This window comes from Anser anser (assembly GCF_964211835.1).
Source record: "Anser anser genome assembly, chromosome: 4".
NCBI classification, from domain to species: Eukaryota; Metazoa; Chordata; class Aves; order Anseriformes; family Anatidae; genus Anser; species Anser anser.
In genome coordinates this window covers 50,037,638-50,057,528 of record NC_139724.1, presented here as the reverse complement: position 1 = coordinate 50,057,528, position 19,891 = coordinate 50,037,638, and the positions used below count along the sequence as shown (strand labels likewise).

General features: G+C 39.9%; 2 protein-coding genes across 16 annotated transcripts in view; both read right to left on the bottom strand.

Annotated features, from left to right (window-relative positions):
• Positions 1–6,574, bottom strand: part of CLOCK (clock circadian regulator) — a 63,293-nt gene extending 56,719 nt beyond the window's left edge. For 6 of the 15 annotated variants that reach the window (XM_083835912.1, XM_083835908.1, XM_083835903.1 and 3 more), the window contains exon 1: positions 582–805. The gene's annotated coding sequence lies outside the window, so the exon portion shown is untranslated. Of the gene's footprint in view, positions 1–581; positions 806–6,442 lie in introns of those variants that run through there. The other 9 variants (XM_083835910.1, XM_083835902.1, XM_083835904.1 and 6 more) reach the window with 5 other exon arrangements.
• A 2,150-nt stretch (positions 6,575–8,724) lies between these two features.
• PDCL2 (phosducin like 2) lies at positions 8,725–19,870 on the bottom strand. The gene is made up of 6 exons (XM_083835931.1): positions 19,443–19,870; positions 16,327–16,447; positions 14,555–14,645; positions 11,881–12,024; positions 10,070–10,278; positions 8,725–9,723 (listed from the first exon to the last, which is right to left on the bottom strand). The coding sequence occupies exons 1-6, from the start codon at positions 19,446–19,448 to the stop codon at positions 9,560–9,562; spliced, it is 735 nt and encodes a 244-aa protein (XP_083692057.1). The 5' UTR covers positions 19,449–19,870; the 3' UTR covers positions 8,725–9,559.
• Positions 19,871–19,891: the final 21 nt, after the last annotated feature.

Below are 19,891 nucleotides of genomic sequence, written 5' to 3'. Positions count from 1 at the left end.
CCAGCCTAGGAGGTACTTTCTTTTATTCTTATGTTGAGAAAAACATCTTATCTTTGGCTACAAATGGACATACTTCATACAGCAACTGGAATAAACAGAAATCTTTAGACAGCACCCTATCAGTTTTATACCTCCACTACAAAAAGCACTGATTTTCCATGGCCGGTCAAATACTTTCAAATGGAGAAGTCCCATTTCTCGGACTCAAGTTACACGTTCTTTTGCTCTTTACTACTGAAAGCAAAGTCTAAGTTTTAGCCTTTTCCAAGAAATATGCCAAAACTGTATTTTTTTTTCCCCCCAAAACATAGGGAAAATATGAATTTAATCATGGCTTTGAGATATTCTGTTAATTTCAGAAGAATTTATTTTACATACTAATGGAAAATAAGAACCAGGCAACCCTGCAGTCAGCAAAACACAGCATTAGTTAATTCTGATCAGTAATTCATCGGTTAATGGCCACCATATCCTTTACCAATTCATCACTAAGCAAGTGCGTTAGTGGATGGCAAGGCACGGTTCTTAGAGGTCTACCTTTTATCTACTCTCCTCTCCCACGCTGTAACAAGCCAGCTTACCTACAAGCACCTCCTTTCTGTCCAGCAGAGTTGACCATGAGAGACCCTGCTCACGCTGAAAAGCAGGTCAGAGCCAAGCTTGCATTTCACAATCTCTGTCAAGAAAGGGGACGGAGGGTTTCTCCCTATCCAGTTTGCCTATCTTCTCCAAACTTGAGGAACACGACAGTCTCTGAGATTACTGTCCTTCCAACACGGTTGAAATTGGTCCGTGACTTCAAAAGCTGCTGGCGAAGACGTAGGGAAAGAATGAGAAAAAGGGGAAACTGAATAAATCACTTTCCTTAGGAAATCAGGCTAAAAAAAACCTGCAGCTTTCAATGGAGAAAAGTTCTTGCTTGCTTTCTGAGCCAAGGGAAATAAGCAGATTTTGGAAAAACATTTCCTGATTTCTGTGACTTCTCACTTCTTCACACTTCTGTTTCAAACACACTTTTAGGGGACTGAGGGCTTGACAAGCTGCTCCACGTGCCAAGGTTTTTCCCCCTAACATACCCTGAAGCTTTTGGATGACCAGTGAAAACTAAAATAGTCGCAGGCCTTTGGCATTTCTCTGACAAGACCCACGTGAAGAATCCTGAACCTCCTACCTGCCTGCACCAGCTGGAGCTCCCCCTCTCAGAATTACCAGCCACCTGCCTGCCAGCAGCCACCCAACCACGGGAACGTTACTCTGTCAGCACAGCTTTTCCAGGGTGCACGTGAATAATAGCAACAACTCACGAGACTAACACCAGTCTCTGACTACTCCACTGCACCAGAGAAACATCACCAAAAACATCAAATGCTTTTAAATGCCAGAAACACACGTTTACTAGATCATTACAAACTTTTATCATGCTGGATGTAATTCACAAAATGTAAAAATTATACCTTATGTTTTATTTACCACAGCAGCAGCAGCCTTAGAATTGGAAATATGAAATTAGCTGTACTCATACAATTTACTTTGAAGTGTTCTTTATTTTTTATTATGCATTTTAGTATCTCATACATTCTCCAAGATCATCATTTAATATGTAAAAATGTATGTTTCTCATGTATTTTGTTGTTTTTTTTTTAAAATGCCTATTTTAGGAAATCCAGAAATTATTATTCCTCTTTCTACCAATGACCACTTGTTGCAGGACTGTCTCTCATACGTTCACAAACACTTATAACTAGCAGGTCAGCAGTTAATGGGATGCCTATGGGATCTGAGACCAGCCTTCTGCAAACACCTGAGACACATTCACATGCGGAAGGAGCTGCAAGCTAAAAGCTCTTGTAAATTTTATCTACAATGTTAGCAGCACTACGTTGTTAACAATAGTGCACCCTACTACAAAGCATCTAAACTTCAGACATCGTGTTGGATGATCAGCCTGTTCCCAGGTATCACACCTCTTCCAAACGTCCCAGAGCTCCACCAATACCCTGTGATGTTAGTGCCTTTCCCATCACGCGTCTCTGAAGGCCTGGGACACAGGCAAGGCGAGTACTCACAGCCCTGGACACACACAGCTGAGCTTTTCCTATCAAAACACACTAGCAGGAGGCAAAAGACGTGTTCTCATTTTGTCCAGCAGACCGAGTTACAGCACAGTGACCCCAAACAGAGATCTGAGAGCCAGTCTTCAGAAGGGGTTCAGATCCTAACCTCTCTGCACACACCATGCTGCACTGGAAGCCAGATCAACTCCTAACCTCTCTTTTCAGCAGCATTCCTCAGAGCATGAGAGAAAAAAAAAAAAAAAAAGAAGCTTTGCTGGACAGAGCAGAACCAGCAGTGTGCATACCTCTAGGGAGAAGGGCACCCAAATCAGAGAGACGAGTTCTGGCTTCAAATCCCTAACAGCATTAAAAATTTTAAGTGGAAGAAAAGACTGCATCGCTCCTGGAACAGGCCACAGCACAGCTGCCCATCTCCTTTTTCCCCATCTCCGAGAAAACAAGTGGCATAGTATCTCTCTTCAGTCCAATTAAACTTTAATCACCTTATACACATTGAAAAGTGGATTTGTAGTGTCTGGGTGCTGTTTTTGTTGGGAGTGTTTTGCGTGGTTTTTTGGTTTGGGGTTGGTTGGGGTTCCTCTTGGTTTTTTTTCAGGAGGCAGACATCAAAAACCCTCTCTTCCTCCTCCCTGCTTTGTGCTCCTGAACAAAAGGGAGAGTCACCACGTTGGTCCAAGTCCAATCCTATAGGTGTGCCTGAGGTGTGGTTTCAACATGCCTTTGGACAAGTGAATGCCTAATTTACAGATTGCTTAATTTATGAATGCTAAACAGATTTACATGCCAAGATGCTCGGTTTTGACAAGATTGTGAAGGATCTCAGTGAGAATAAAACTTCAAAGTGCTTGGAAAACTTTACTAAACAGAGGCCCTTAAAATATAGCCAACATACCGCTACAATTTTAGTTTGGACTGGATATCCAGAATCCATCTACATCACAACTTTGACTCCTCTGTATTCTGTATGGATTTGGCCATACACCAAAATAACATGCATCACTGACACCTGCAAATATCCGTTTTAATGGGACTCTAGAAGGACCTCTATTGAACAAGGCCAGGTATAGTTATTTTAAAAGCCACTTAAAATAGATCTTACTCCAGGAACGGTTTCATTCTGTTTGAACACAGGGATGTTATTCCAATCCCATTTATTCTGTGGTAGCAGGCTGTCATAAGTAGTAAAATGACTTCAGTTTCAGTTCTGAAGCTTTCTCACATATTTTGAGATTATTAAAGACAGTTAAAAGGACAAAGCATTTATGCAGCTACTTTTATGCCTAATTTAGCTACGTTTTTATGTTGAAGTTGAGGAATGCCCACAGTATCTGCTAATTTTCATGAGATTAACTCTAAACACAAGTCTTTACCACTCTTGAATCTTAATGGTGTATCTACTTTTTATGGATCTATATTTAATAAAATATTAATACTGGACATGATTTTATGATATACTCAGCATTGTTCCTCTGAACATCACTGCAAAATAAGGAAACTAATTCAGTGATGTTAATGACAAAATGTAACAGTTGGAAAGACTCCAAAGCGTGCAAATGACTAAACTGAGGCAAGAATCTAAGCACAAATGAAGCCTCGCTGCTTCCACATAATATGAAATATATGGGAACTGCAGAGCACGGAAACTTTTTAAATATATGATTATATATTCTGAAAGCGGTTATAATTAAGAATTTATATTATACCCAAAAAGTACGGTGAGAGAATATTAAGGCTATAAAATTAAACACTCAGGCATGAGGCATGCCAAAATTAAAGCGGCCTTTGCATTACAAAGGAATTTTGTGGCAGCAGTAGGGGTTGAGAATTCAATCCTTCAGGGCAGCACCCAGCTGTATTAACCTTAAGTTTCTTTCCTCTGCCAGAATTCTGCATTTCACATCTTTAACTCCTACAACAAATGAACAGGGGAACGTCCGAGTTTCCAATTCCCACAGAACCCCATTCACTGAGGTAGCAAGATGAGCATCTTCCCAACAGATATAGCTGTATTTCCCTGTGCCAGTTCACCAACATCTTCCCCTTCAGGCTCTGCGATGTGACCAAAGGTGCCCTTCTTACACCTCTTTCTATCTTGAAACACTACCAAATTCGGAATAACAATGCTACTGCCAGTAATGCAGGACCAGCAGGAGACGAGAGGCAGCTGAATGGTCTGGCTGCCGTTTGGCTGCAGTCTCACAGAGCCGTCTTTTCCCCTGCAGAGACAAAGCCACCTTAGAAGAGTTCCTGCTCTGCCAGCACCCTGGCAACTCACTCCTGTTCCTGTGCCACCAGTGCAGCTCCTTACAGGGTCACCCAGCTCGATTAACAAAGAACGGATAAAAACACTCTGCAACCTAAGTAAGGAGAAGGCAAGAAGGGCAGGAACTACTACTGTCTTTGCTACCCAACTACCTACTCATACCATCTAACTAAGGAAACATTCCTAGACCTGCTTTATCACCTGGCCTTTGCAATTTCGAGCGTTCATACAGAAATGAGTACTTCAAGAAGGCTGAAACGCAAAAATGCACTTTTCTTTACTTCAAACCTCTTCAAACATCTACCAGTCTTCTACTCAAGAAAAACTAGCTCATTATAATGTGCTGAAAATGAAGACACCTTAGCTATGACCCCATTTCTTCATACCTATATGGTGTGGTTTGCATTAAAAACATACTAGGGTACTAATTTTATATTCTAAGAGAGGGAATATCTATATTCTTTAAATTACAAAATCACACAGAAGTTATAAGATTCCTGACAGCAAACCATGCATCTCTCCCCACAAGGGTGCATAGCTAAAGAGGGGCTGTTTTCAAACACATGAAATTACACCGGGGGGGGGGGGGGGGGAGAAGTCTGTTGTTTACCAAAAAAATTCAAAACCTTTCAAGTTGATACAATCATTTCATATAAAGAACATGCTGGGGGGCAGGGGGTTATTGATATCTCTATTGCTAATATGCATCTTCAACTTTTTGTCCAGAAGACAGCAAAAGCTTGAACTTCTTGGAAGCAACAACTTCCCTGAGAAGACCAAGCTATGAAGATTTAAATGAAATTCTATACTAATAAGATAATTAGCCAACACTACAAATTAAAAGTAATTACCACTCAATTTTTAAATTGTTGAGTGTAAAAAGTGGAAAAGGGGGAGTTTACAGTCTCCTTAAAGCACTAATAAAAAACCACTCATTGCTTTCCTCACATCCTTTTATTTTACCTACATTTGTTAAACTTTTTAATGTAAGAACATGAAGCAGAACAAACAAAGAGAAAAAGACATGCCTGGAAGAGATCTTAAAATATTAGTATCAACCTGGGGGTTATTTTTTTGCTGTTAGGACTGTTTCTTAGAAAGAGATAAATCTTGCCCAACCAACAGAAGTCTCACCCCTTAAAAGCACTAGAACCCAAACACAAACATTTAGTATTTGGTATATCTGAAAACAAAGTCTTCAATGATTTTGAGAAAGTATCTTAAATTGATATATATGAAAATCGGTAGCTTCTTAAAAAAAATAAATTGCAAAGTATCTCGTCCTGTTGAATAAAATTCCTCTATTGTAACAACCAGATACTGTCTACAATAGCAGCCCCCAAACCCTAAATATTCATAGACATTATCAATTTTGTTCCTGTGTGACCGAAGAGAGTGGCGCAGCTGCCCACACTGCACTTTGCCAGGGCTACTAGAGTTGAGCTGTGTTTCTCAAGCATTTCTTTCACCAGAGTGTTTGCTTAAACAATCCTCTTGCCTTCTGGCACACCTGTCACCCGGAGCAATGATCTAGGTTAAATATAACCCCATTAAAAAAAAAAAAAAAAAAAGGTAGTTAATTTTAACCTGGATCACTTCCCCAACCTAGTTATGGGACACAGTTCCACGAACCGCTGTGCTGGCACAGCTGAGGGGGGCAGCAACGAGGTGAGCGCAGGGAGCAAGGAGCAGCCGGGCCTGTTCGAGCCACCAGTGTCCCCAGAAGCACCGCCTGTCAAAGAGTGTCACCGACAAACCCCGTGCTGCGCGGGGCTGGGGGCTCGGGGCTGCGCTCAGGTGCTCTGCGCCTGGCTGTCGCTTCACGTCGCGGCTTGAACTGCACCTCACTTCGCCTGTTCCTCGCAGTCGGTCTGGTTTTACGTGAGAACAGCACGGTTATGAAGGCGTTAGGGTGCATACGGTCGGTTAGGGGAAGACAACAACGTTTTTCCCAATTCACACCTGCGGCGGGGGCCCCGCCGCCCCCTGAGGCCCGCTCGGGGCGCCGTGACGGGAGCAAAGTGGGTCACCGGGCCTAGCGCTGCCCCCCGCACCGCAACGCCCCCGGGGCCGCCCTGCCGGCCCCTCACGGCCCCTCACGTACCGGGCTGCCGCTCGCCGTCCTCCTCCTTCCTCCTCCCTTCTTCTCCTCCTTCCTCCTCCTCCTCCTCCTCCTCCTCCTCCTCCTCCTCCTCCCGCCGCAGCCGCCGGGCCCGCCACTGCCCCCACCGCGCCTGCGCCGCCGCGCACTGCCAGCCGCAGCACACCCCCCGCCACAGCCCGCCGCCTGCGCATGCGCGGAGGGAGGGAGGCAGAGAGGGTGTGGGGAAAGGGGATCCCGCGCAGGCCCGCGGGGAGGGGAGCGGAGCGCGCAGGCGCGGTGGGAGCCGCGGGGCCATGACCTGGGCTCACCTCGCCCCGGCTCACCTCACGGAGGGGAAAATGGCGGGCGGGCGCTGCTGGAGCATGACGGGGGGGGAGTGCGGGGCTGGCGGGCCCCTGCGGGGCACGGCGCTCCTAATGCCGGCTGGGGGAGACGGCCTGACGGGAAAACCCGGCCGTGGCCCCCGGGAAGATGCACACAGGAAGATACAGCTGTAATAAGAGTTTGCAGGAGGGTCTGATAATAAAAGTTGGCATCCCTGACTTTGTGTAGCTGTGTGTTTTAAAAACGTATACAAACTGCAAGATGTGGCTATCTTACAGACTTTGCAGACTAAGTTGTGAAACACGGTCCGGCCAATAAATGCAAACGGTGCCACAGTTAATCAAACAGATAACTAGCTGATACTACACAGGCTTTACGTATAACTGTAACATGTTCCAGACGGTATTCCGCACTGCCTGCTGTGGGACTGGAAGATGCTTAAAATGCGCAGTGATTATTCTAGCATAAACCTGTTCTGCATGCATAACAAACTACCTTCTGTAAAATAAAACATTGCTTAGTGGCAGAAGTATGTAACTTTTCCCATTTTTCTCAGTTCCAAGGATGTTTATTTTTCAGTTGATCTTCCAGTGATATATCTAAAACTATAATTACCAATATGTATCTATAGAAGTGTAACTTGTGTTTGTGTCTGGAATGAAGCAAGAACTTGATTTGGCTGCCAAAATCTCCTAGATCTTCCTTTCTGGACTACTTTTCAGGTAGCTCAGTTTCCCTGTTTGATTCACCTTGTGACCATACACAAAGGTAGTGTGGGGACACAAACCTTTTTTAGCTGTAATGCTGCCAAAGAATTAACCACGAGCCAGATTTTTTCTGCAGGAAAAACTGTGAAAAGCATCAGTAAAAAACACTTGAGTTTTGATATTTACTGATATATAATACTCTATTTCTAGCCTTCAGTTGAGGAATATTGACATAAATGAAGCTAATCATGTAATTACTTAGGGAAAGGAGTAATGCTGCTATGATGAAATGCAGTAAGGATAACACAGCAGGGATGGAAACTCGAAGGAGAAAATGCAGAAACGTCTTCAACAAAAATATATAATTGCCAGGAATAGAATGTGGCCAAGAAACGCTGAGGCTAAAATTAGCATCAAGCTGTATGTATAAAATTTGCCACAGGATCTTTAGTCACCAGTAGTAATTCTTCAGAAAAACACAGCAGAGATACTACAACTTATCTCTTGACCCAAAGTATACCTTGTAGGTATGGGGGAGCAACACCAACCTTCTGCAGTGCCGCAGCACCAAATTGCTCCTGGAAGCTTGCAAATCCCTTACCTTTTGGGATCTGTCAAGATCAAAGCAGGCAACACACCTGGGCAGATCACATACACTTTTGTTTGCGCCAAGGTTATAGCCTAACTGAGGCAATGTTTTTTAATGCATCTTCTTCTTTTAAAGTACTTTAAGGGCTTCTGAAAGAACAGGACAGAAAGCTTAGAAATTGAATAGTAGTATTGTGAAATTATTTCCTTCTAGAAATACTGTGTTCTTGAATCTTACTGTCAACGTGAGTTCCCTCTGATGGTTCCTTGGGGGGCAACTTAATGTTCAGACATTGCCAAATTATAAGCAGTGAGTATTGGGCTTGTGCTCCTGTAACTCACTGCAGCCACAATGGCAGGAAGGAGGTTTGCTGCAAAGAGCAAGTGAGTGGTAGTGCCCCTTTCACACCAACACTGGTATTCACCTGAAGCGATGGGGAAGTCATATCCCAAGTTACTGATGACCTATCTACATTTAAAACTTATATTAGTTAGCCTTCGAGTGTTAAGTGGCAGATGAGGCATTAACTCTGAAGTACATCTACCAGTTCACTTTGAATCCGCGAAATAAAAGCTTCTAGTACAGCTGTCTGTCAGTACATATCTACTTTATACTCCTGGTTAAAAAAATATAAACAAGCTAATGTTCGTTTTCTTGTTTTCCTTAGGTACCTAAGTGCCAAGAGTTAAGTGAACCATTTCTGTTTTGTTTCTGCATCCTGATGCAGTAAACCATGTCAAGTGTGTATAATCCTCGTTAGCATGTTAAAACTTATTTTTTTAGTCAAGTCACTGGAAAAATAACATAAATACTATGCAATTTGATTCACTACTCATAATAAAAATGCTGAATCAGGAGTGTGATCTCTTAATTCACTCGTGTAGTTTTGTTGTGCTTATATACACATGGACTGTAAACTGTTTTGCTAGGGATGGACTTATTTTTGCTGGGAAGGAACAACTGATCCAGCCATCAGCATTAGAAAAGAGTGGGAAGATTATCCTTGACACTGGAGAAAATGCTTGTATACGTGTCAAACAAGCAAAAGTATTAGTCAATAGATTCAGGGCTAAATACTGTTTTCATACCACTGTACACATTCTTCAGCTTCCCAATGGCAGGAACTGAAAAATTTCTTAGAGCAGAGTCCCACTACAGTCATTTCACTGAGAGTTACAGGTGTTAAACTTGCACCTCTGCTGGATAAAATAAGGAAGTATAGATTACAGCCCCACAGCTAATACCACTCCTTCCTTTTCCATTTAAGCAGGTTGTATGAAAAGAAGAATTCAGGCTCTCTTGTCAATAGGAGCCATCTCTGTTTCCAGAAGATAAGTAGGGCTTTTGTTTACTACATTCATTTTCTTCTAAAAATCACAAATATACACAAGTGGAAGAACAACTCTCTTTTATTGTTTCAGGTTTACAAAGGGAATTTAAAGGCTATATTTGAGCTATTTTAAATTGGAACAGATTATCCACATTAAAAATTTCTTCTCAAGTAATATGTGGTTTCAGCACATCGCTGCTTTTTGTATTGGTGTTTTCACGAGCAGAAGTATTTTTCTTTGACAATGTCATCATATTTATAATTTCCTTTTTGGGGTTTTCTTCTAAGTCAGTTTCAATTGCTCCAACTTCTGCTAGTTTCCATTCAAGCTCTGTAATAACAAATGATAATTTATGCTAGTAATTGCTATAAATTCTCAGTTAAGAATAAAAGATTTTTTATTAAATATTAGGCTCCATCTCAACAAGAAAAACAGAGCCTTAGACAACCCAGCTGTATCCCAGTAAAACATCTAAACTGAAACTGCAAAATATCTTTGCTTACTATATATTCTTATTACTATAGGATTACACAAGTCATTCTTTGCTTTTTGTGTCTTTTTTTTCTATTAAAATATTTAAAACTGTCTTATCTTTAAGCAGCGATCTTTAGATCTGATGATTACAAACAGCATAAACTTTTCTATAAAGTGAATTATTCAAAAGCATTTCTCTTACCTTCCACTTTAAGATATATCCCCCCACATTCAGCTACTCCTATGAATCTGCCTTTTATTTCACCAGATTTATATACAAGTATTGTGGGTAAACATGTATCATCGTAATCCTGAATGCAGCTGTTCACAACGGCTTTGACAAACTTGGCTTCTGGAAACTTTCTGGCTAGCTGGCTGAGATGTTCATTAACTAGTAAACACATTGGGATGCTAGGAAAGGATAAGAGAGTATGATCATACTTCCAGTGTACATGACTTGTAGAACTAATGTTATTTAAAACAGAGCCTTTGGAGAATAAACATACCTTTCCATTTCCTCTGTTTCTATTTTAATTTGTAATGAGGTTTGCACCACAGATTTTTTGTAGATTCTTCTAAGATCATTTGATTTAAAGAGCTGTCCAAATAAAAACTGTCAATGCATATAATAGGCACGGTTTATGAAGCATGTCTGTAAAGCTACCAGATGACTCAAGCAAGCATTGTACCTCAATTTTGTTATCCACTAAGATTTTAAAGCTCATTTTGTCCATTTATTGTAGACTTCAAAAGAGACTTTAGATCTCTAACATACATTTCACTCGAATTTATTTGAATGGGTGTTGAATTTAACACTGAATTACCTCTTAATTCTTTAGTAAAATCTAAATAGTGTCAGGGAAATCTTTATGTAGTCATATTGCCACCATAGGCCTGTTCATTACTTTCATAGCTAGTATTTGCAGCACAATCACCATATAAGCCTCTGTAAAAACAACAAAATTCGTAGCTTGTTCCCCTCTTGTCTGTTAACCTTTGCGATGTTCAGATTTTTGTTGAGACTGAAGAGGATTTAACCTATAGACCGTCAAAGAGCTCCACCAGCACCCTCTGGTGGCCAAAGGCAGGTGAGGTTACAGTTCTGGAACAGAACTATTCATTCCTAGGGAATTATGAGGTTTCTCACAGACTCGTACGTACATGATGATCCAGTACAGAATTGATTCTCCAGTAAACAAAAACAATGAGAAGGAAGAAAACATGCTATTTTCTTTCAAGTCTGTAAATTTAAATTACTGTAATTTGAACAATTTCATTTGATTGACTTACTCCTTCCCCCTGGAAATAATGCTCGATTCCTGACAATTGAAAAGAATCAAAGAAACTTCCTTCCCACATGCTTAAAAAGATGGAAAAGAGAAATCTAGTCTGAATTTAAACAACATGAAACATTCCATATTAATTCTCAGTGCTTTTGAAGAACATGCTAGAGTTGCTAACGTATGTGGGCTAATCATGGTAGTTTTCTTTGACATTTCTGCTGGATTCTGTCACAACTCCTGCTACCATTAGAGAACCAATATAGGGAAACCAATAAACTAACAAATTCCCTTAGCAGTCCTTGATTTTCAGAGTTGAGACTTTCCCTGCTGGGCTTTTTACTTGTTAAAGGAGAAACAAAGGTAGAAAAAAATCTGTCAAAGGACTCCTGTTGAGCAATGAGTCTTCAAAGGAACTTGTGTTAGCCTAGACAGTCAACAACAGTTTCTCAGTGAAATTCAGAAATCTCAGTGAGATTCAGCACATAAGCACACAGAGCACAGGGGCATACACAGCAAAAGAAATCTTTAATACAAATGATCAAAGGCAAACTAATTAAAGTGAATTAACAAATCAAGAAGGTCCCGTGCTCCGTGCTCTCTGTTCCACTGCCTCCAAACAATTGCTATTTCAATAGTCTATCATATTTCATTTTTCTTGGTATTGCTTTTTAATTACCAGTTGAATTCTCTGTTTTGAAGTACTTAACACCTTATACTAGAAAGTAATTACCTTGACCGATAAAGATGAATTATGACCCAAACATCCTTAGGAGCATTTGTAACTTCCTTTACATATTGATCTCCACTAATTTCTCTTAGCTCCCCATACTTTTGCCTCCTCTGAAGACATTTCCATTCTTGCAAGCGCTGCTGCCTAATTAAAAAGCAATAATAAAAATAAGCACATTTGGAACATTTAAAATGCATCTTTTAATAATATCTACTGCATTTCTCTCAAATCCTTTTAAAAAAATATTTTGAGAAATACTCTAGCTCAAGGTCTTTTTGTATCATTTCATAGTTAGAAAGGCTGCTATACTAATCTCTGTTCTGTAAGATAACATTAAAATACATCTTCGTAGTTTTATGCTTACATATCAGTATCAGATCTGGGAAACTTAAGTAAAAAAACACTAAACAAGTGTCTTGATCATTTGAGACAAAGCAAGAAAATTTTACAAGGTACAAATCGTTTCTGTAATTCTGAACATTAGTAGTTTGAGGAAGAACTACCAGTACTTAAAGTGCTAATGTTACGCAATTTAATATTAAAATAATTCATGAAATGTAAAACCAGTAGATGGCGGTCTTCATCTCAAAAATAATCGCAACATAGAAAGTGAAAATGCCTTACTGAGGTGGGTTGAACTACAAGCAGCTATTAATTTTACTGACCGAAAACCACTATAAAATTGGCAAGACTAAATATACGCACAACGTTATTATACTCTAGCAGCAATACATGATAATTTACATTCACAGCTTTCACTTAATTATGTGAAGGATTACCTTTCTATGGGAATACAGTACTAGATTCAGTGTTAGGGCTAGAATTATTTTAGTCATTTCAACACTGCAAAAGCAGGAAGTACAGGTAGAATCTAGGCAGAGAAAATGTTCTGATCACATAACCACTTTTATTCTATGTAAACTGCTTATGTCTCATTTTTCTTAGTTACAGTACTAAGCTCTGCAGAACATAGCAGAGTACTTTGAAAAATATTTTCAAAAATAAACACGTGAATGTCCCACACAGCTGGAATTACTAAGTCTCCATACAAGCTGCTGAGATTTTCTGAACCCGAAGTCATAAAATGTATTGACACTGCATGGTATGGTAATCATATTGGTGTACGTCTATTAACAGTTGGACGAGAACCTGGGTTGTATTACACTTATGCCTAAGAACATTACGTGGTATGTCACAGAACTACAGATGAGGTCAGAAAGAATCTCTGGAAGTCATCTGGCCCAAGCCAAGTCATCTCTTCAAGCCAGGACACTCAGAGCAGGCTGTCCAGGTGGCTTTTGAAGATCTCCAAGGAATGAGACTCTACATCATCTCTGGGCAACCTGTACTAGTGCCCAGACACCTTTGCAGTCAAGAAGTGTTTCCTGATGTTTAGAGGGAACCCTCTGTGTTTCAGTTTGTGCCTGCTGCCTCTTGCCCTGGCACTGGACACCACCAAAAACAGCCTGGCTCTGCATTCTTTATTTCTTCCCTTCAGGTATTTATATACATTGATGAGCTCTCCCTTGAGCCTTCTCTTCTATACAAACTTCAAAAGAATATTTTCATGTAGTAAAAAATAGAAAGGCCATTAAAATTAATCTTCCATAAAAGTCAAAACACAATAGTTATGTATAAGGGGCCCACAGTTCTTTTACTTTAAACAGAAAGTTTATCAGCTGTCAGCATTACAAAATATGATACAATGAAGCTGTAATTTCTAATAAACTTCACACTGCATTTTTATTTCAATATGTTTAGAAAGCCTACTGTACCAGAAATGAGTGCTATCCAAAAGTCAGAGAAGTGTTTCACTCATAATACTCAGATTAATTAGTTAGTTTTCAACTATAAATACTGAGCAGTTAGAGTACAGCACTGAAATACATTTTTCTTCTTTAATAGCATGCTGTCCTGAAGTAAAAGTCCCTTTATAGGTAGCATGCACTTCATATGCAAAAACCCCAAAAACCCATATGCAAAAAACCTCTTTCACAAAGATGGGGCCATGTATGTTGGAACCATGTACATTGGGACTTTGTTTTTCCCTTAATGTTCTTCTGTAATATTATAGACAAAGCATACCCATGACCAACTCTACATTTCCTCCCAGTTTGAAATCCACAGAAAATGCTATACAGGAAATGTTATGCAGAAAAAGAGGGAAAATGGGCTACAGAACTTCTCCTTTCTCCAAATATTTATCAGCATTGCTCTAACTCCTGTATCTTTAGGGTGGTAGGGTGAGGGTCATAGTTTAACCAAAGAGACACTTTTGTAAATTGTTGACTGCACAACACTTCAAATATACAACACTTCTCTGCATGCAGCAGCATGGTACAGCTGAACTGAGAATGTGTAACAGTGGTTTCCACTGTGACCCCTTCTATTTTCCTTTAAATATGCAGCTTTGAGGCTAAATTTAATATTTTAAAAGGGGAATAATTTGATTCTAACAAAACCTCAAAGCAAAGTATGGTGTGAACTGCCTCTCTTTGTCACTGGCTATTGGGAAGATGTAGGACAGTAACATCAGTGCTATCAGCAAAAGAACAGAAGGTAAAAGGTAGAAGTTGTGTCAGCAGATGTTACTATTCAAAAGATTCTGAGTTTATGTTTCAGAATGTACAATAGTGACACCATTGTTAATTTGGCCAGGAATATCTCACTATACCTGTACATTTCAACAGCCTTCCTATCAGCCTCATCAAAGTCATCTTCAGCTTCCTGTAATTCTTTAAGATTCATTCTTTCATACGGTTTCACTAGAAACAAACAAAATTGGTCACCTCGTGTTCTCTGGAGTGCCTGCACATGTTTTAAATGTATGAAAATTATTACTCAGACATGGAACTAATGAAAGGAAAATACATACTGATTTCAGAAAGCAGTCAACTTTGGGTAACTGGTAAGAGAGAGAATTAAAAAATGAATCTATTTAACCATACTTGGTTACTTAGATACTTGCTTGCATAGTTACTTGCCATTACTGTTTCTATGGATCTAACTACACCTGTACTGGGTTCAAATTCTGTCCTACGCCTGTCAGCTCCACCAGTTTGCCCAAAGCAATCCATAAGAGTCTAGATGATAGCAAAGGAACGATAGAAGAATTAGAAAACAGGAGTTAAAACTAAGTCTTAAAAACCCAAAGTTGTTAGCAAAACAAAGGACCTGTTAGATCAAGTTAAGAGGAAGACCACAAAAATGATCAGTGGTTTGGAACAACTCTTATGAAGAAAGGCTGAGAGAGTTGGGTTTGTTCAGCCTAGAGAAGAGAAGAGAAGGCTCCAAGGAGACTTTATTGCAGCCTTTCAATATGTAAAGGGGGATTATAATAAAGATGGGGAAAGACTTTTTACCAGGGCCTGCAGTGACAGGACAAGGGTAAATGGTTTTAAACTAAAAGAGCGGTGATAAGGATGAGAGGTTAGGAGGAAATTTTTCACCCAGAGAGTGGTGAGGCACTGGCACAGGTTGCCCAGAGAAGCTGTGGATGCCCTATCCCTGGAGGTGCTCAAGGCCAGGCTGGATGGGACTTTGGGCAACCTGGTCTGGTGGGAGGTGTCCCCACCTATGGTAGGGGATTGGAACTGGATGGGCTTTAAGGTCACTTCCAACCCAAACCATCCTATGATTCTAACGGTAATTAAAATGGTGCCATATGCAGCGGTTTGCAATGCTATCATCTTTTTTAATATTCTGGTGTATTTTAACTTTATTTTTACGTAAAAAAAAAATATCCTGATCAACACTGTCTGCAAGAATTTGGCAGAAGCTACTACTGAAGACACAAAGATGATATATTTTCCTCTGTTCTGTAATAATCTAGAGAACTCAGCAGAATCTGAAGACTCCTGAACTAGCTGTAACATGCCTTTGAATTTGTAAGTCTGGCACTTGTCAGAAAATGAGAATTACTAGAACATATTTAAGCAAGAGCCTTAGTTGCTCTATGCAAAACTGTTTGCCTTCAGGAAAATAGTGGGTACCAAGAGGTACAGTTTTAGATGTGCAACTTCTAGTTCCTACCATGTTTGCGACTACAACTTCATGCTTTCTCTTCTTCAAATGGAACTTACAGAAAGCCACAGTAGTAATTTTCTAGTACTTAGAGGTAACTGCAAAAAAAAATGAGAATACATTTTTCTTCATGCTTTCTGTGAAAAAAGTTTTAAAAAAATGATTAAATGAGCATTTGTTAAGACTTAGGTATGTATCCTGTATTAAGGCAAAATAAACTAGATTATTAGATTATGTTCTTTCCATTCCTGTTTCTGTTCAGTCTGTGATCTATGAAAATCTCTTAATTTTGAATGTAAGGAGATGGCAAAGAATGGCTCTTGTACTGGGGAAGATTCCCACTCCGGAGCTGGACCTTGCACTACACACTTCAGCTTTTCAAATCTTGTTGTACTAATGTCATATATTTTTAATTTTACTTGCCTTCTGCTTCCTTCTGCAAGCGTAAAACCATTTCTTCAACTTCATCTTTCGGTTTTTCTTTTGGAGGAAGAATTCCAAAATTTCTCAGTATCTCATTCCATTCAGTATCTTCATTTGGATCCTGTTTTGATATTATGGAACAAAACTAAATTGACAAATCAGTCTTTCATGACATTTTTAAAACAAAACAACAATGACAAAAGAAAAAAGCACCTTTTTTTACTTAGGCATATATTAAGGATATAACAACCATACAAAATGTAACAAATAAAAGGTTGCAATACTTTTATGGACCATGCTCTACCATGAATTTCAATTTGTCATTTTTCAGTTCTAAACAGACAACTGTAAGAAAATAGGAGAGAAAAAACCCTCAATATGTAAGCAAACAAATCACTCTCCAAGACACATCAGCTAAAAATTTTCTAAAAGATGCACGGAAACCTACTTCAGAAACCCAGGACTACCAACCACTTAAACACACTTAAAGAAATATGGGAAGATTTTTGTATCAATATTTTTATATTACTACTAAGAATAGAGAGTTTGAATAAACATGCAAAAGCATACTTAAGAGTCAGAGAAAAAAGACCTTTTATTTTAAAGGAATGATTAACATGAATGTGTCAACATAAGCTACTTGATACACCATGTCTATTTATAACATAGGGCTTTTGTAGGTATTATGTCTACATTTGTCATAATTTTAATTAAGCAGTTAAGATAAAGAGACTGCATCTACTCTGAAATTATCACATAAAAAGAATCTGTTTATTTAACTGGACTGCAACACGTTAGGAGGCCTTTCATATGGATTAGAAGTACTAAAACAGATTTTAAAACAGGTTGTTAATCAAAGTGTGGCATTTTTTTTGCCATGAAATAACAATTTGTTTGAAAACATCCATAAAGAAAACACTGTACAGATATTTATATATCAGAAATACTTAATATTCATAATAACGCTGCATCAAATGAATAAAAGGTGCATTACAAAAATTTTACCTGAGGAAACTTACAGGATTTGCATTAGAGTGCTACCATGCCCACGAGTGCTACATTTGCCTTTTGAGCCAGCGGCTGCCTTGCTTTTATTCAACAGACCTCTCACACAGAACATAGCGTGAGTATAACAACACAATTCTAATGGAGATCCCACAGACCAAATGCTAAGATATACATGCCTCCAGGAATTTCATAAAGACAAAGTAAGCCCTTTTGCATTTTGGATGTAAACATACTTATAAAACCCCCAGAGAGCATAGAATCATGCTATTACTCATGAGGCAGTCAAGTACCGTGGGTTTGCAAGAAGACTTTTACCTCTTCCAGTTCTCCTGGCATGAGTGAGAAAGTGAGGTGTTGCAGGGTTGGAGTGGAAAGGAAGTGGCAGCAGTTTCTGACAGTTCCTGCACGGGCTCAGCAAACCGTAGGCACTGCTACTGCTACCGATATTCACTACTAGTGGAGCATTCTGGCTTTGCAAACATTTAGCACCTTATTGCTAAGATAAAATAGATTTTATATCTGAATACTTCAATTGATTCCTTCTGCAAAGCTCTGAGATCCACATTTTGAACAAGGAATGACAACTCCACTGTAAATAATTAGTGACATTATTTGGAAAATTATTTTCTGTAGAATTCTACTGCTAAAAACAAGGTTATTTTATCAATGTCTTTCAAATATACCATCAAACTTATTTTAACTTTATTCACATATGAAAATATAAGAAATAAGTGATGTTTTCTTCTTGACTGAAAAATAGTTGAAATAACCCACTGAATAAAATAAAAGTTCCATGTAAGATTATATGACTTAGATGGCCACTAAGGGGTCTAGAATAGGAAAAACCCAAACGAAGATTTCGCTATAGTGTAATTCCCCAGCATTATTTTAAGTAAATAAATAATAATAATAATAGTAATAATAATAAAAACTTACAATCAGTCTTACTGCAAGTTTTCAACCCTTCACTGAATAAGAATTTGACAATTTTAACTTAAATACAGTGAGGGTATCAAAAGGCCCACAGAACTAAGAGGACTACTTCTTCATGGGTACCACTGAAGAAACATGGGTAACACACAAGTAATTTGGCCTCCACGCAAATGCTTTAGTGTATGATTTGCAGTCTTCAGTCACTACCAGTTTTCCCTGCTTCACAGAATGCAAATCTTTCTTCGTGGTGTCAGGATTGCAAAGAATTATGAGGCATTAAAAGACAAAACAAAACTAAAATCATTATCATAACAGAATCACAGGACGGCTGAGGCTGGCAGGGCCCTCTGGAGGCCACCTGGTCCCAGCCCTGCTCCAGCAGGGCCACCCAGAGCTGGCTGCCCCCGACCACCTCCAGGCAGCTTCTGAAGATCTCCAAGGAGGAGGAGACTCCACAGCCTCCCTGGGCTGCCTGTGACAGGGTTCCGTCACCTGGCACCATGAAGTGCTGCCTGGTGTTTAGATACAACCTCTTGGATCAGGAATCCTCAGTCATGGTAAACGTACCAGAAATAGGTCTCATAATACCTCAGCTCCAGTCTCAAGCAAGAGAAGATCAGAAACTAGCAAACCTTCAACAATTCTTAACAAATTGAGTTAAACCAGCATTCCAAAACTTGGCATTAAGCTACTCATTCAAGCTTGCTGTAATAGTTACAGATTAAATAAATGAAAATGTGTCAAAAACTTCCCAAGATATAAAGGTAGAAATGCAAAGGAACCCCACAATGGCAAAAATGATCCAGGATAAATTGGTCTTGGTGTGAAGCGGTATTACTCAACTAGCAGGCCACAATACCAAGCAAAAAATAAAAATCTTCTCACTGTTGCCAATGATAATGTTGGTTACCACTAGCTTTGACAGGAATGGTACGTGTATTAAGTTTGGGAATGCTCTGGGTAGATAACTTCAACAAAGCACAGTCTTTTATTATTTTTAAAGGGCATATACGAGGGTTAATTCCTAACCACTAACATCTCAGAGGTGCACCTGCACAAAGGAACTGCTTGCCCAGGACTTCTCCTGGCCCAACCGCTCACCACCCCTCCGCCTCCCCATTTTCCCTGCAGTCCCCAGCCCCAACTCTCCCATCGCCCTCGATCTGTGCGCCCACCTGCATGGCTCCCCCTGCTGCCCTGCCTTTCCTTGTAGAGGCCGTTATCTTGACCCACCAGTGGCTGTTAGGACCAGGCACCACCAGTTCTAACGGCCACACTGGGCCACTTGGGCCCACACGGTGCCTACTGCTGACTCCGTGCTGCCTGCCATGACAGGCAGGACCTGCAGCCCATGAGGCAGCCTTCCCGCCCCAGCTGCCCCTCGTCCTTGTAGAAGAGATCTTGAAGCACAGTCTAATGATGACCCAGCTTCAATATACCTCCACAGGAGGCAGCTGGTACAAAGCTGGATCCTCGGATCACAAAAGCTGTCCCAGCTGCTCACCCATGCTTGCAAGCACAAGGAGTAGGGCTGAGGTCACTTCAAACTTTGGCCAGCCGGTACTGTATTAGAAACAACAATCCATTTCTACACAGGATTATTAGTTACTGTCAATATAATTAT

What these genes read in the sequence shown, in the direction of transcription:
- PDCL2 (XM_083835931.1), bottom strand. An exon ending in ATTCATCTTTATCGGTCAAG is followed by an intron (nt 10,279 to 11,880) that starts GTAATTACTTTC and finishes ATCCTTTCCTAG; the next exon opens with CATCCCAATGTGTTTACTAG. An exon ending in GATATATCTTAAAGTGGAAG is followed by an intron (nt 9,724 to 10,069) that starts GTAAGAGAAATG and finishes TTGTTATTACAG; the next exon opens with AGCTTGAATGGAAACTAGCA.